Source organism: Anser anser, assembly GCF_964211835.1.
Source record: "Anser anser genome assembly, chromosome: 6".
NCBI lineage: Eukaryota > Metazoa > Chordata > Aves > Anseriformes > Anatidae > Anser > Anser anser.
This window is the reverse complement of record NC_139726.1, coordinates 11,381,728-11,397,758: the sequence shown is the minus strand read 5'-3', so window position 1 is coordinate 11,397,758 and position 16,031 is coordinate 11,381,728. Positions and strand designations below refer to the sequence as shown.

Sequence of the window (16,031 nt, the reverse complement as noted above, 5' to 3'; positions counted from 1 at the left end):
CTGGTTTTAGCTGGGAAGGAGCTGATAACGTTCATGGGCATGGAATTAATTTCTTTTAAAAGGAGCAACTACAAGCTCTTCCCAGCTTTTTGAAGACTATCATGTTTGGACATGGTGTTTCCGAGCTTGAGTGTGGGCTTCCAAACACCTCTGAGAAGCTGGGGCATCCAAGGGCCATCCACGTGGGCTGAACTTTTCCAATCACCTCCTGGATCGTCTTGCACACAGTGGATCTCTGTGCGGTTCAGCCTCAGCAGAGACTGTAGGAAGAAGGTGGACAGCTCTGCCCATGTGGAGAACCATTAAGGTGTGTTGGAAAAGAAGTGGAGCAGAGCGGACATGCTCAGCAGGACATTCAGCGGTAGGATCTCCACGAACAGCTCAAAAACACTCAGAGGATGATCTGTAAGATTCCAGAACAGCTCCGGGGGCTTGGGTCCCTTATATTTTCCTGATGGGATTGCTTCTTCAGAAGCGAGCAAACCATTTCTTCCCCAGCAGAGCTGCGGTGTGCTAACCCACCAGTCCTCACAGGATTTTCTTACTGCATCCCCGCTCCCTGACCCAGTGTATGGAGGGTGAGTCCAAGCCACTGCTGGAAGCATGTTCTGACTGAAAGGACACCTGGAGTGCTACCAGCAAACTGCTCGCAAACAGCCTCTCATTTTGTAGGCCTGTTTTCTGCATGGTTGAGCTGTTCCTCGTGCCTTGCTGAAGTTGTGCCATATGGAGCAAATGCTTTAACGTCTGTCTGTGTGTCTGCCTGACCGTGCAACCCAAGAGCTCTTCTCCTTTCTGCAAACAATGCTCTGCTCTTATTGTTCTCATGAGCTGCGGACAGACCCCAATAACAGCTTTTCTCCACTTTTCCCAAGTGTATTTTTTCCCCCTAATCTCCTACAGTATAAGGAGCCATCACCTGAGACCTGGAATTGTATAGCTACTGGAAGGGAGAAGGTGGCTGGAAATACTTGCAGGCTTGTGCTCTGTGTGTGTCCTCACTCTTGCCAATATGTGGCACTGGGATTTGGTTTAGCTTTGGGCAGTTAAAAGTGTAACAAGAAGGAACAAAAAGGTCTCTCATCCATTCTGTTCTCTCTCTGCTACACAGCCAGCAGGAATCTGCTGGCTTGCAGGGGGGAAAAGAGTAAACAGAAAGGATTTGAGAGGAGACAATGGGGCTGAGCACCCTTTTCTTGCACTCCATGCTATGCAGTGCTGCAGTCTGGAGAAACATTCAACTTTTACAGATTTTCCTGCTTCCTAAGAGAAGCTGAGACAAAACCCTGGACCTGAATATCCTCAGTTCCATTAAAAAAAAAAAAAGGTGTGTGTTTTCAAGGGTCTGTGTGTACACGTGGTGACTAACAGCACTCCCAGGGCTGTGCTGTATGTCAGGTCGCACCTCGCTCTCACCGCCTGCCTTGTTTTTCTCAGGCTGACGAGCTCCTGACTAATGACAGTCACTGCTGCTTAATCAGGAAGCAATTTAAGGATAACCTTTTTTAATTAACTAGCAGAGAGAAGAATGAATAAATAAACTGTGAAACAGCCAGCTGGCTTCTGTGTCCCCAACCGAGGGATCTGTTGGGTGAGAGAAAATGGCATTTGGGGACAGGGATGGCAGCTCCAGACCTGCTGCTGGGAAGGGCCGTGACAGCGTGAGATGGAAGGGGGTCACAGCGCTTCCCAGGACTGTTTCCTCGCCTTTTTTCCCCAATGCCACTCTGGCCACACATGAAAGGATTACAGCTGTCCAGGAGGTATGGCTTTGTGTGTATGATTACACCCCGTGTATAATAAAAACCCAGGGAAACACTTTTATTCAGAACTTTAATGCAAATATGACTAATTACATTATTATGAAGGTAGCATCACTGTTTCCCATGCATTACTTCTATTTATAATTCTGCAGCCGTTTAACAGGCATGTGCCTCAGTGCACCAGGCCCACGAGGCAGCTGGTAAGAGAGCCCTGCTGGGTGCTATTAGGGGACAAAGCCCCAGCCCATGGCTGGCAGCAAGAACCCCACACCCCGCATGTGGGCAGAGGACAGGGACAGAGAGCATGACTAACGCCTCCTTCAGTCCCTACTCCAACAGCGAACCCCACCAGCGCCCCTAAAATGGCGCCGGGCTGGGAAGACTCCATTTCCCAGCGTGCCCAGCGGCCCGCGCCTAATTTCAGTTCCCGGCGTGCCGCTTGCCTCTCGCTCTCCGGTGCCGCTGGGCGGCGAGCGCGGGGGCTCCTGGGAGTTGTAGTCCGCATGGCTGCGCGCCCTTTGGCGCCGCGGCTGGCCTCTGCCCGCCGGTGGGTGTGCGGGCACTGGGAGGGCAGGGCCGCGGCCTGCGGGTGCGGGGAGGCAGCGGGGCGGTGCGGGGCCGCTGTGGGGATGGAGGAGTGCCGCGGGGGTGGCTCCCCGTGGGGCGGCAGCCGGGCCTCGAGGGGGTCGGGGCGACCCCCAGCTTGTAGGGGGGGGAGCAAGGAGTGAGCCTCGTTTTGTGCAGAGGGTGAAGAGAGCCCCTGGCCACGCGCTGCAGGAGGTGGGCAAGGCTCAGGGCGTGAGGGGGCGTGTGGTGGGAGCCTGGTGCAGCCGGCAGAAAGCCCTTGGGCTGCGGATGGGCCTTTCTCAAGGCAGGAGCTGCCTCCCCGCTTTGCAGCTCAGTTTGTATCTGCTCCGCGCCGTGAGACGCCCAAGAACTGGAAGACGGGCGGGGAAGATGGGGTGTAGTCCCATCGTTGTTGTTAGGTACCAGAAATATAAAACGCTTCCTGCGTAAGACCTCACAGAGGCTTGCTGCTTTGCCTGCATTTGTCTTCGCAGGCTATCCCCATGCTTGGCAGTTTTATCAGGACTGGTGACTTGCAGAGGAGGGTGCTCAGAGCTGTTAGGAAATGGAGGTTTTCTCGTTTTTCCATACCTCTTGTCTATGTGGGACTAGTATGGAAAGCCCTAGCGGTGGTTATCAGCGTTTGCTCACTGATACTGGTTCAGCATTGGTCTGACAGCTAGATTTTTGTGTAGGAGCAGCTACAGTAATATCTAACCACAAATAATACTGAGCTGTCAGTACGATAAGAATTTTGTTGGGGACAGGGTTGAAACTTCCTGTTTCTCTTTGCTGTTTTCTTATGTAGGCTGGCCTCCGCTCCTGTAAAGAAGCAGGTGCCTCTGTGATTAAATACTGATGCGGTTTTGATTCAGGGTTGTCTGAATTGCTGAAGATGTCATCAGGCCTTACAGAAGAGCAAAAGAAAAGAATCGAAGAGAACCGCCAGAAGGCTTTGGCTAGGAGAGCAGAGAGGCTAGCAGCACAGAGAGGTGAACAGGTGGGGGTTGCTGGACCTCAGGTAAAAGAACAGAGTCCAGGCAATTGGGGAAACTTGAAGCAAGAAAACAGTCATGTCAGGTTCATTAGCCAAGGCCAACAGAATCCAAACAGTCCTGTGGAGCAGAAGAGCTATCTTCAGAAAAATTATAATCATTACTCTGCAAACCAACAGATGGCTGGTTCACATGGAGAGCAACAAAAGAATTGTTCAGAGGACTCGAAGCAAGCAAGTGGCATTAAGCAGTTCCCTACAACGATCCCAAATTCTTTGAGTTATTCCCATCAACAAAACTTGGATGTTGATGGTCAGAAACATGGACAACAGGCTTTAATTAATCATGGTACATTCCAGCAGCCCACATGCTACCCAGCTTCCAAAAACCCTGCAGAACCATCTCATCCTAAATTAATTGATAACGGGCACCCTGATGGTATTAAAGATTTACAAAGTTGGAGCAAATCTGCCATAAAATATGTTTCAGCGCCGCGCAGCGCCACCCCGAGTGATTCAGAAACACTGATAAACAGAGGCAGACCAACAGAAAGCCAGGGGGGAGGTGGTGCCTTTCAGGCCAGTGGTAAGGTGCAGAAGCTGACCAGCTCTGCTGGTGCAGGCTCTACTTTTGAAGCTGCCTCTCACAAGAAGGCAAATAACGTTACAAAAGGAAAATGTGTGAAATATGGGGAAGACCGTTTCCTGGTTGAAATAGGGTATAATGCTGAACTCATTGCTGTGTTTAAGAAAATACCAAGCAAAAGCTATGGTAAGAATTGATTGTTTGCTGTTATATCTGTTTTATGTTGGATCGATCGAAGTTTCAGCATCAGCTGGAATTGCAGTAGCTGTGTGCCCTTAGTGCAGCTGCTTTTGGGGTGGAATGTGTGGTATTAATGGGGGATTGCAAAAGTAAAGACAGATGAAATTGGAAAGAATTTCTGGGTGTAAATATCTTGAGCTTGGATTTAGCCAGGAAATCAGAATTTTTGCTTTATGAACAGTGCTCTAATAAGTTTCGTGTCGGCTGCTGGTCAGAGCCTTTTGGGAACGAAGGAAGAGAAGTTATTCATGAATTAGTATGGGAAAATGGGTCACTTCAGCTGTAGTTCAGAGTTGATGGGCTGGCTCTGTTAACTGGGTTATTGAGAGTAGTGGAGTTTCCACCTTTTCAGCTTGCTTCTGATCTTTTCTCCCTGCCTTTATTTGTTACGTTCTACTTTTGTTTCCCCCCATATGTTGCTGCTGCCTGTGAATGATTGATGCATTCTTCTTGCTTTAGTATTGATGTGCCCTATGGCTTTTTTTTGGTGTCAGGTAGCTGTAAGCCTGTGCGTGCTGTTTTTCAGATGTGTATCAAGAAGTTTGCATGAGTAGAATGAATTCTATCTTGCCTGGCATGAACGTTTTATAGCACCGCTTTATTCTACCCTAAATGACTCATATTCTGCCCTATTTTAGATCCTACTATGAAAAAATGGAATTTCAGCCTGGAAGATTACATCAGTTTCAGTAAGTAAATGGACTGTTGAATGATAAAAAAAGATCTAAGTCTTAACATCCCCCCTGCAACCTTTCCATAATTGTTATTTAGCTTTGTTATTGTCTGGAATCATAAAAGAAACAGTGCTACTCAAACATAATGCCTGTCTTTTAGACTTCTAGCCCATAACATTTTTCTGACATGGTGTAGTATATTAGAAATAACTTGATTTTTGAGGTAGTATAAATGCCAAGCATAGACTTAATCCTGCACTTGCTGAATTGCTTAGGAGTCAACAAGCCATATCATAGGGAAAATATCTGCTGTGTGGATACTTCATATGAGTCTGTATGGAGACCTGAGCGTGTTCCTCTGGCTAACGCTTAATTTCTAGGTCTGTTCAAGTATTTTCTTCTTAAACATATATTTTTTACCTTTTTTCCTGTTAATTTTGGGTGTCAGAAAAGGAAAAAATGCAGTTCTTTAAAGCTCTGAGTGAGGCTGAAAATGAAGTTGCCTTTTTTGACATAGCAAGAATGGTTTTATCTTTTTCTCTACTGTCATTTTGTTCTGGAAAGATTGAGAGATGACAGAGGCAAACAGTTCAGGTAAGCTTTTCAAAAGCATGTTGTATTGAAGCCAGTGATAAATCACTATTGATTTCAGTGGGAACAGAATTGGGCCTGTGTTGAGCACTTTGAAAAACCCACAGATGAGTGCTGGTATTTTAGCTTCCCATGTGGGTTGCCACACATTCATTATTTAAGTGCTGCTGGTTTACTTGAAGTTTGTCAAGCACAGATGAGAGCAGAGTCTCTGCACCAAGGAGCTTGCAAATGAAGGGAATTTTTTTTTTTTTTTTAAAATCATGTCACGTCGGGCTTTTTTTTTCCTTAAACCATCACAGTTCAGCTATAACAATAAAGACAACATATGGGTATAGATTGGCAGAGAGACAGAGGGGAAAATGTGCCGTTAGTTAGCGTTGTTAGCCGTGGTCTTTGACTAACAGCTGGAAAATGATACGTCCCTTCTCTCCCCATGCCCTGGCATCATGACAGCGGTGGTTGCTAGTAATCAGTAAGATAGGAGCCCAGATGGCTGGGGGAAGTACAAGTCTAGCTGCAAGATGTGTTAGAATAAAGGGTGATGGACTTAAATTGTAACAGAGGAGATTTGAGGTTTTGGACTAGATTCCTTCTTAGAGTATTACGAGTATAGGGCATTCCTACTAGATGAGGTTGCATATCAGAGGTCCACGTGAGACATGAGGCAGATGTGCTTAGATCTTTCTCCTTTGCTGTTTGCAGAAGCACCTTCCAGCCTTTCCAGGCACATCCATATTGATCACCATACCCCTGTCCCTTCAGCTTCTTAAGTGAAAATACTGGGTAGTGACTGTGCGATTTACTGCTCAGTGCGGTTCTGCAGCTTGCCTGCACTGGCCTAGTGAGCCACATTTTGGGACTGTTGATAGCAGAAGCCTAACACAGCGACAATACTGGAGGGGCCTTAGTTCCCCTATTCTCACATGCTCCCCCTGCCCCTGCTGCACGCTCTGTGCCACCACTCTCTCTATTCTTTGTCCCTGCAAGTTAAAGCAAGGCATAATCATTCCCTTTCAATGCGAAGGTGTCTGGCTTGCTTGTCATCCTTTTCCAAAGCATCCTGTGCATCTAGTTTATCCGTGTCCTTTGTTCTTTCCGTGTTATCTGATGTTTTTTCTTCCTAGTGGAAGCAGCAAATCGACTTTCTTCAGTGATTCTGGCACCACTGGAAGGAGAAAATGTGGTTGGCTTGGCATCAGGCTCTCGTTTCAGTGACGGTGGGGTTGATGTGATGGCCCTCTTGAAGATGTGCAAGAACTGGAAGAAACCCTCAGCCCTCGTCAAAGGGAAGTGTGTGCTGATCTCTCGCTTCCGGTTTGAGGTTGATATTGGGTATTCTGCAGAAGTTATTGGAGTGTTCAAACAGATGAATTCTAGAAATTACGGTGAGTCTGTTATTATTTTGATGTTGTTTGGGCCGCTTTTGGAGTGCTGTGGATTCAATTCTGAAATGAAGAGGCATGGATGGATAGCTATGTTATCATGGACAGAGAATTCAGTCTATTTTAAGAGTTGTGACAGTGTTTGTTATAACTATTGCAGATGCGAAGACCAGAAAGTGGAATTTCTTGCTGGAGGACTATCCCAAACTGAGTGAGTTGCAGCTTTTTTTTTCTGGCTAAGGCTATTTTCAGGGGTGGCAAATGAATTGTAACTTCATTTCTTGGACTGAGCCTTTCCGCTCTGGGGAGATGAGTGGCTAACGAACCACGAAATGGGTATCTTCCCCTTTCGTCAGACTTTTTTTTTTTTTTTCCCCCCGACTCAAAACTTCATATATGTATATTATTCATGGCAGCCCGCTGGGAGGGTGGCCCTGTTCTATAAGATTCTGTGCTGAATTTCTGTACAGCTCCTTAGAGGATATGTCTGTATTTGCCGTCACAAAAATCTTCCTGCTTATTATGTACAGCAGCTCTACTTGAACTCTAAGGAGCTGCAGGAGAACAGATTCCTCTCTTCTCCTGCCATATTTGAACAGGTCGGCATGGTGGCTGCTAGGCCTTCTTGTCCTCACAGGAATTCTGTCTTACAGACTCTTTTTAGGTGTGCTCCTCTAATCCTCAGCGCCAGCCTGCCCCTGATGTTTTGCTCCCTCTTGTGCACGTATCAGTTTGTAAACTGGGCACAGCCACCCCTTCCTCAGAAAAGAGCACAGAGCAAAGCTTACCAGGCTGTTTTACTTCCAGTTCTTCCTCTTAGTTAGCTACAATATTCCAGTAGTGTGCACAGGGTCGTGCTGTTTTGTTTCACACTCGGCAAATTTTGTCTTTCAGGTCAGAGCACTAGGTTTTCAAGTCAGCTGACGATTTCTGTAACAACAATTCATGTGTGGGCACAGTCTGGGTGTTGACTCTAGCTGGTTTTGTTCAGCATATGTTTTCCTGTTAATAATAATGTCTTTGTAGACGTCACACGATGTTAGGTTTCCAGCTGACGTACAAGGCAGGTTGGAATTCAGCTTTCTCCCGTAGCTGTATTTACTGTTGGCCAAACAAGAAGAGCTGCTTGTTTCTCTTGCAGAAGTGTGCAGATCTGCTCGAAGTAGTCGAATTGATGCAGAATTTCATATCCTACTAGAATACTTCAGTGTTAGTTGATAGATGCTTAAAAGACAGCTTACCAAAAAAATCTTCTCAAGAACATCATTTATTCTTCTCTCAAGTGGAATCAAAGAACACGGTATTGCTACAGCGTTCATTTCTTGGCAGAAGTTGACTGGTAGACTCCCGCCTTAGTGCACCCATGCCATGCTGGTGGAACTGTGACTGGCTGAACTGAAATGCAGAACTCTGTCGTCGTGGGTTTTGTTGTTGTTTTTTAATGGATGCCACTTTGCAGAACAATTCCGTCTAAGCAGCATGTTCCTAGCACATCTGCTTCTTAGTTTTTTTTTTATGTTTAGTGAAGTTTATGGAGTGCTTTGAGATGAATAGCATTATGCAAGTCCTAAGTATTATAATTGTTATTTATCATTCCAGTTGTCCTGCTGTGTTTGCCTTGGTACTTACGGGAGGGTATGTGGCTGTGGAATTTGATTGGGGTAGGCTTCAGAAAGATAATAAGCGAGGTGCTCTGCACTCATCCTTAGAAAGCGTGTTGTGTAGGGCTGAGCATTTCAGAGCTGGAATGCTCCACATAGTTTTTCTTCCAGTGCAGGCCCATGCTTCCATGGGACACTGAAGCGTGCTTAATGACTGTCTCTCTGTGTCTATGATGCATGCCTTCGGAGTGTTAGTAATGGTTGTAGGGCTGGGAGCTACATAGTGAGGCCTTGTAGGAATGGCAGATCATGAAAACAATTGTGTGTGCCTGGTTGGAGGCTCTGAAACTCCAGGACTGGGATGTTCACAGACTTGGATTGCAGTGAGAGCTGATGATCTCACGCAGCTTGCTAGATCTTTTGTATGTGCAAAGGGCCTGATCCTGTAGCAGGAGCTAGGTAGTGAGAACAAATGCATCATCTCCCAGTCTGTCACTCTCTTTGCTACGCTGGCAGTTTTACACATTGCATGAAGGATCCAGAATACCACAGATTTAAAGAAAGCAAAACCAAAACCTGAACCCAAAACCTCCAGAGATGTTCTTGGGCGGTGCCGTTTGTGAGGGCATTTGAGGCTTCCTGTAGCATGTGCCTTTCTGAGGAACAGCATTAGCTTTGTGCCTGTTCATTTACCTACGTCAGGGAAAAAAAAAAAAAAAGGTTTTTTAAAGGCTGGTTGCCATTTCCAGCAGTGATATCTGTTAGTTTGGAACTGTTTGTAGAGGTTAATGTCTCTTTGCCTAGTTGCTCAGTCATCTTTTTATATAAAGGTCACTTCAGTAAAAAGTGTCTGTTGGATGAATCATGCTGGTGGCAGATATATCTTAATCACTCTCCCAGCTCATGTACAGAACAATAGCAACAGAATTATCAGTGAGCAAATTGTAGCAATTATGCTAACACATAGCTCAGTCTGTGAGTGTAATAACAAGCTTGTGCTCTACTTCGGGCGGAGAGAGTTCCTGCTATTGAAGAAGTATAAATTAAACTGGAGAGTTTAGAAAGTTTGGCCATTGCCCAACCACAAATGGAAATCTTTTCATATGTATATTCCTTCGAATTGCTTTCCCCCTTCGTGTGGCAGGGGTCCATAATGCTGCTTTCCTCTTGGAGATAACTGAAATGAGAAACCTGATGGGGTTCTGGAGGTGCATTTACTGCTGGTGTAGTGAGTTCTTATTTCAGTGTGCATAGCACTGGTCATTTTTGCAAACAGGGTTGTTTTTCTGTCTTCCTGACTTCCTGTACAAACCACTAAGTAAAAGTGGCCCCTCACAGGAAAGGATCCGTGTACATGCCTTTGTGCTCCTAGTGTACAGGTGTCTTGTTTCTCAGTCAGTGGCCAAAGACTGATTACTGAGCCTGATTTCCTGGTCCCCACTCACTGCATGTTTGAGACCAGTATTTATTTTCATAGAAACTCACAGCTGGATTAAAAAGACATACTTTTCTCCTTTTGGGATGGGACAGGGAGGCTGTGAAAGGGGCCTCGTGAGTCAAACGGGAGTAGTGTTGAGGGATTCAGGTGGCTGCCTGTGGGCTGGTTCTGGCCTGCAGACTACTTCTGTCCTGGTGAACGGTGCGCGCCGGCTGAGCAGGGAGTTGCTGTTGGCCCCTAAAGGACGGCTGGCCGAGTGCCACTGACAGCATGGTGCAAGGATAGGGTCTCTGAGTCTTGAGGCACTGCCCCTTTTCTTACCCAAATATGCTGAAAGCGGGGTGATGTGCATTTTAGTCAGAGCTGAACCTGTGTGAATTTGGGTAAGAGGAGAAGAGTTTTCAAAGCTGAGGATTCATATGGCCTTCTTTAACTGTCTCAGGTCACTCCTGATCGTGTACTCAGGGGTGGTAGAGACCTCAGAGAAATGTAATGCAGAATCCCAAGGTCAGGATCAAGGTGCTCTTGCTTTCTAGGCTTCAAGAGCTCTTTTGTTGCAATCCATACTTTTATTCCTGAGTAAAATGTGCCCTAAACTGCCCTCAATGTGAATAATCCAGCTCCAGCTGTATTAGTAGCAATCATCTCTGAATGATGGCATCAGACTTTCAGTTTTTTATAATCAAGTCTAAATACAAGGGGAGGGGATGTGATTCATCTTGTGGTGCTGAAATAGACTTCAGGGAAGAGGCCAGGCCAACACCTGCGCATGATGCAGTGCTTTCTTGAGCTGTTTCAGGGTAGGAAATAATGTTGTAGATGAGGTCAAGGGATGTCCTCTCGTGTCAATAATGTAAGTCACGTGTATGTCACCTCGTCTGATAATAAACTGCTCTGCTCTTTGCAGTGAGAATGTTCCAGAGCCTCGCGTCTGTACAAATGGAGCCACTTCCCGAGGCAGTAGTACAGACCTTCGCTGCTCAAATACAGAGCTCCACGTCACCAGCGACAGACTTTCCCGATGCTGACCTCTCAGTAGTGGACTCTAAAATTGTGACAAGCCTCATGCCCTTTCAGCGGGAAGGTGTGAAGTAGGTCCTTTTTGCATGCTGTTAAAGCTGGTCCTTGCCTGGAATTGTATGCTTTATATTGGTGCCCAGGCCACATTCTCTTCCACAGAGGGCTCCACATTTCTCCAGAGTCTTGGGTTGTCGCACTCTGGGCTCTTGGTTGTTTGATGTGGTTTGTTTTGTTTGATTTTTTTTTTTTGAATGACACATCTGTTCGTTTCTAGCTAGAATTCTTCATCATGAGTCAGGACAAAAATATCATTTTGCTAGTCTTAGAGAACTGTTCAAATGGTACATCTCTGATCTCTCTCCCACGATTCAATATGTGCCTAATTGTCATATGATTTTTCTGTAAGGTCATTTTTTTTACCCAAGTGACTTTTTTTTTTCCCTCCAAATACTAATGTACATGGAAAGTGCCAGGAAATGGGACTCTGGTCATGAAAGGCTTGGAATGACTAACTGTATGTAGAGAGAACCTTTTAAATGTCCCTCTCTGTGCCATATACAGCCATGAGTTGCTGAATTCAAGATGCAACCCAGGAAAGTCTGTATTTACTGCTATTTAAATGGCATTGTTGTTAATATTTTCTTAGCCCAGACAGAACATGAATAATAGCATGGAAAACGTGCTTTAAATAATTGTAAGGTCTTACATCTACTTCTTGCATGAAATCAACGTCTCTAAGGTCTGGGCTGAACCATCCAAGCTTTGGGAGAAGAATTTTGTGAGTTGCTTACTTATGTTGAAACTAATTGAGAAGATCCAGGTTTACTGAAGAACCCAGATTACTTCCAGGCAATTCACGTTGTAGGCTTATCCTACAAAACACCTGCAGTTTATTGGGTACCATGCAGCAGGCTAAAGATATTTACTGCAGTTGATGCTCACTGTAGTGTCGTCCACACTCTGCAGAAGGATTTTTTTCTGTTTTTTTCCTCAATTTTTCTAGAAAGTGCTTCCCATCTGATATAGACAGTTGTTGAGTTGTGCTCATCTTGGACACCAGGAGAGACGGTAACCCATTTCTTGACTCTTATTTCCCCCAGTTTTGGAATTTTCCGAAATGGCCGTGTACTTCTTGCGGATGACATGGGCTTGGGCAAGACTATCCAGGCGATCTGCATCGCTGCCTATTACCGAAAGGAATGGCCCCTGCTGGTGGTGACTCCTTCTTCTGTGAGGTTTACGTGGGCAGAGGTACTGTGAGTTTAACATTACGTAGATGGCCAGTAGAGGGCATGTGTGGTGGTTATTCGGTGTTGCAGCCTGTACAAGTTAAAATTTTAAGATGATGTATTTTAAGGGTAAGAAAGTAAAATCTGTACTTGTTTAGAAACTTAAGATGGGGGAAATTGCTTGGCATTGGCATTGGCCATATGATACAAGCCTGCTTTCTTTTACTGGCTGATATTGTTTTTGCAGTCCAGCTGATCTATTGAAAAGATGGAGATCTAGAGAAAATATGTCCTGTGAGCCTTTGTTAACTTTGTTTCTGCAAGTCAGCCAGCTCCAAGGAGGCATTTTACTCACTAGTGCCGAAGACGATAGTTGCATTGAAGCAACTGTCTGTTGTATTCAATTCCTTTATAACAGGACTTAGATGCTGAGCTTCTTGTTATTCTTCCTTCTTTTCAAGAGGTCCCATTATCATCATCATCAAATATTTATCCTAATATGTTTTTTAGCATGTCCACTGTATGATGCTAAGTCCTCTGAGCCCTTTATCACTGTTAAACAGAAGCTCAACGAAGCTCATGTGGTTGGGAAGTGTGATTTGTTGGAAGAAATCACTGTCATGACTGAGGCTCTTTGGTTGCCACAGGCTAGTGAGATGCTCATTGCGGGAGAAAAATGTAAGCCAGATGTTTTAGGTTGGTAATTTTATGTCTGAGTCGGAGAGGGTGGGAGTTTAGTCTTCCCTATGATGCTTCATTGATGAGAAATGAAGGTGGGGATTTACTTGCATTTTCTTTTTGTTCTTCTTGTTCTGTAATTTGGTCGTTAGAGCATCTCGGCTCGTGTTTTCACATCCAGTAGTGCAACAAAACACTGGGTGGCAAAGAAAAAAAGATCTGAACGAGGGAGTAATGCTCATCGTGTTTCAGATGGGAAAGAAAAGGACTTACTTCAAAGGCCTGTGGACTTGTGATTCAACACCTAACCTGGATTCAGGGCTCCTGTTGGAGACACTGGGAGCGTTCTGGGGCCTGGGTTCTTGAAGTACTTGGTACCTGCAGCTAAACTCCTACATCCTGCTCCAGGAGATTTAAGCAGTATAAAGGTTTTCTTCTTGAGTGCTTGATTTCCTCTGCCTATGCCCTCGTGACTCCTCAGGAGGCCACTGTGGGAGATATTTGCTAGGATGTTTGCTTTAAAATTGTCTGTGTTGCTTTGAGTGTGTGAAATACCTGAGTCCAAGGAAAATGCATTGCAGAAGGTGGAAGAAGGTGAAGTTTGTTACGGTCTGTAACCTTCTCAGTTCACTTCTGCACAGATGTGTTTAACATGGAAGCTCTTGTTGTGCCTCTGGAGCTGAATTGCCAGAAATTGTCTTCATCTCAGAGCTGCAGGATTTATTTTTAGATTATCTGGGCTCTTGGCATTGAGTGCCTTAATATTTTAAGGTGCAATAGGAAGCTAGCAAGAAGGTGCAAGTTACTCTTCGGTGAGAAGTGCTGCAGGCATGCATTTGGAGTTCAGCATCATTTTTTTTTTTTTTTTTTAAATTAAGATTCAGATCTTCTGTTCAGGGAATTTCAAAGTACTTCTTACAGGCAAAGTTCAGCATCAAGTATAGGATCGCTTTTATGGTGTGAATGAGGCAAGTGACCTTTACAAAAGGAGAGAACAGTACAGTAGGAGCTTCGAGATACCTTCCCACTGCTTCAGCCTTTGGCTCAATTCTGTGTCGCATCAGCCACGCGTTTTTTGGTTGGAATCTAACCTCACCCATGTGGCAGCATATTTTGTTTGTGGTGCTTATAGGTGGTGCGTGGTAGCCAGTTGTTAGTTTCTCACATACTGTTGGTATTTGACTCCTCTGACTGCAACATGTAGTTGCTGAATGGAGGAGAAGAATGAGGCTCGGGGGATTTCCGCAAGTGAAGGGCCTGGAGGCAGAGATGTTTCCCATCACCACTGCTCGAAAACATTTCTGTAGGGACCAGATCCTGATTACTGGAGCCCCAGCCAGTCCTCTGCAGAGCAAGGTCATCAGGACTCAAATGTTGCAGGGAGATTGGTGTCCCTGGGGTCAGGTTTACAAGGGAAGGGGCGGGTGCTCAGTACCTAACAGATGGGTTTGCAGAAGGATGTCTTCCTTATGGGGTGTGGAGCATTTCAAGAGGTTGTTTTGAGCGGCTATTACCACATGAAGTTCATTTGCTGTCATAGAGCAGCTGGTGTGGTGTTGGCTTGATCTTTTCTTTCTGTTTTGTTGTTGTTGTATTTTTTTTTTTTTTTTTATTTTCTGGTATACTTTTTAAGAAGCAGGGCTAGTAGAAGAGTTTTTGTTGATCTGGATGTGTTATACTTTATTGTCATTGTGGAGTAAACATTACTGTAGTAAGAGATGTTTACCTCTCAGAAGTTTGTGCTTCACAGCCTAAGTTTCCTGTTGAGTTGGGAGAACTAGACACTTGCCTGTCGATAGCGTTCGTTGCATTCTCTGTCTGTGAACATAGCAAGTAATATCGTCAGGAGGTCGCACCCATTTCTATTGCAGATCATACTTTGTTTTCAGTGAGGAGCAAGAATAAATCAATTTTGAGCCTTCCTGGCTGTGGAAGGTGGATTCGGCCTTACAGCCCGGGTGCCATTCTTGATCTTCCCATTACTAGCAGTGCTGCCATGGGAATGCTGGTGGCCCTTTCTGTTCCCTCAGCTCGTGTCCGATGGTGGGTGGGGTGAGGAATGCTGGTGGCCCTTTCTGTTCCCTCAGCTTGTGTCCGATGGTGGGTGGGGTGAGTCCTTGTTCGAAGCATTCATGTTATAATTTGTGATGGGTTTTGTGATCCTGACAGGGGATGTGAGCACCAGAATGAAATTACTCTCTCTTCTCCTCCAGGCGTTTCACAGGTGGCTTCCATCCTTGAGTCCAGGTAGCACGAACGTCATCGTGACTGGCAAAGACAACCTAACAGGAAGCTTGATTAACATCGTCAGCTTTGATCTCCTTAGCAAGATGGACAAACAACTCAAGAGCGCTTTCCAAGTAGTCATTATTGTAAGTAGTACACCGGAATTCTGAAGTTAATTATACATTGCAAGTCGTGTATCCTTTGTGTGGTACTGCAGAGAAGTGTGAGGCAGAGCTTTTTCAGGACTGAAACTATCTTGTAATCGTGGCTGTGATCACAGCTGTCCTCATGAGCAAAAGCAGTAGGATTTTATGAAACTTTTTTGATTTCTGAGGCTGTATTTTCTGTTTTAATGGTTAAGGTGCATCTTTGGTTTCATTGTGGGTAAAGCATCAAAAAACCTTCCCTTGTTTGGGTTCCACTGACAGCGTGCATTAAGCTTTCTTCAGTCACAAGTATCTTTGCTTTTGTAAATTAGTTTGAAATCAGTTTTTTCCACCTTTCTAGGAGTCATGGGAAAAGGCATTTTTCTAGATTCCAGTTAGTAAAAATTCAAAACACGTAGTGTTTCAAATCCAGCTTGGATAAATAAAGACCAAAAGTGTCTACAAAGCTTCCTGTGTTTCGTGTTCTCAGGCTAGCTTTCAGTTAACAGGTGCACCTGTCCCCAAAATTATAAACCTTGGAACATAACAGACCTTTTGTTTCTCAGCATCAGATGGGAATATGGGAGTTGATGGGGGGGTGGGAGGGGGGAGGTGGTTGGAGACCAAACTGCTCATGAGAGAATTGATTTTTTTTATTTTTTTTTTCACTTTTCCCCCCAAGCCACTCTCAGGGTGGAAATGCAGATTGTTATCTTATGTGGGCTGCTGTTTTCAGGAAAGGGACTCAGGCTGTAGGGCTACTACACTGGAACCTTTTACCAGCCCTGAGCTGGCAAATGTTCGTTCTGTGTGTTTATGTGTTCAGATACGGACACTGTGTAAGTTTTTACAGACGCTAGGAGTTCTACTGAGTGCTGAGCTTCCCTGCTTTT

At 45.1% G+C, this 16,031-nt stretch overlaps 1 protein-coding gene across 2 annotated transcripts in view; it reads left to right on the top strand.

Moving 5' to 3' along the window:
- The first annotated feature begins 2,168 nt into the window (after window positions 1–2,168).
- SMARCAL1 (SNF2 related chromatin remodeling annealing helicase 1) overlaps window positions 2,169–16,031 on the top strand; it is a 35,220-nt gene continuing 21,357 nt past the window's right edge. Inside the window, exons 1-8 of one of the 2 annotated variants that reach the window (XM_083840952.1) lie at window positions 2,169–2,310; window positions 3,139–4,096; window positions 4,789–4,839; window positions 6,543–6,803; window positions 6,961–7,011; window positions 10,747–10,930; window positions 11,960–12,110; window positions 14,980–15,138. In XM_083840952.1, coding sequence (XP_083697078.1) covers window positions 3,226–4,096; window positions 4,789–4,839; window positions 6,543–6,803; window positions 6,961–7,011; window positions 10,747–10,930; window positions 11,960–12,110; window positions 14,980–15,138 — 1,728 coding nt within the window. In that variant the 5' untranslated portion in view covers window positions 2,169–2,310; window positions 3,139–3,225. Of the gene's footprint in view, window positions 2,311–2,394; window positions 2,544–3,138; window positions 4,097–4,788; window positions 4,840–6,542; window positions 6,804–6,960; window positions 7,012–10,746; window positions 10,931–11,959; window positions 12,111–14,979; window positions 15,139–16,031 lie in introns of those variants that run through there. The other variant, XM_083840953.1, reaches the window with a different exon arrangement.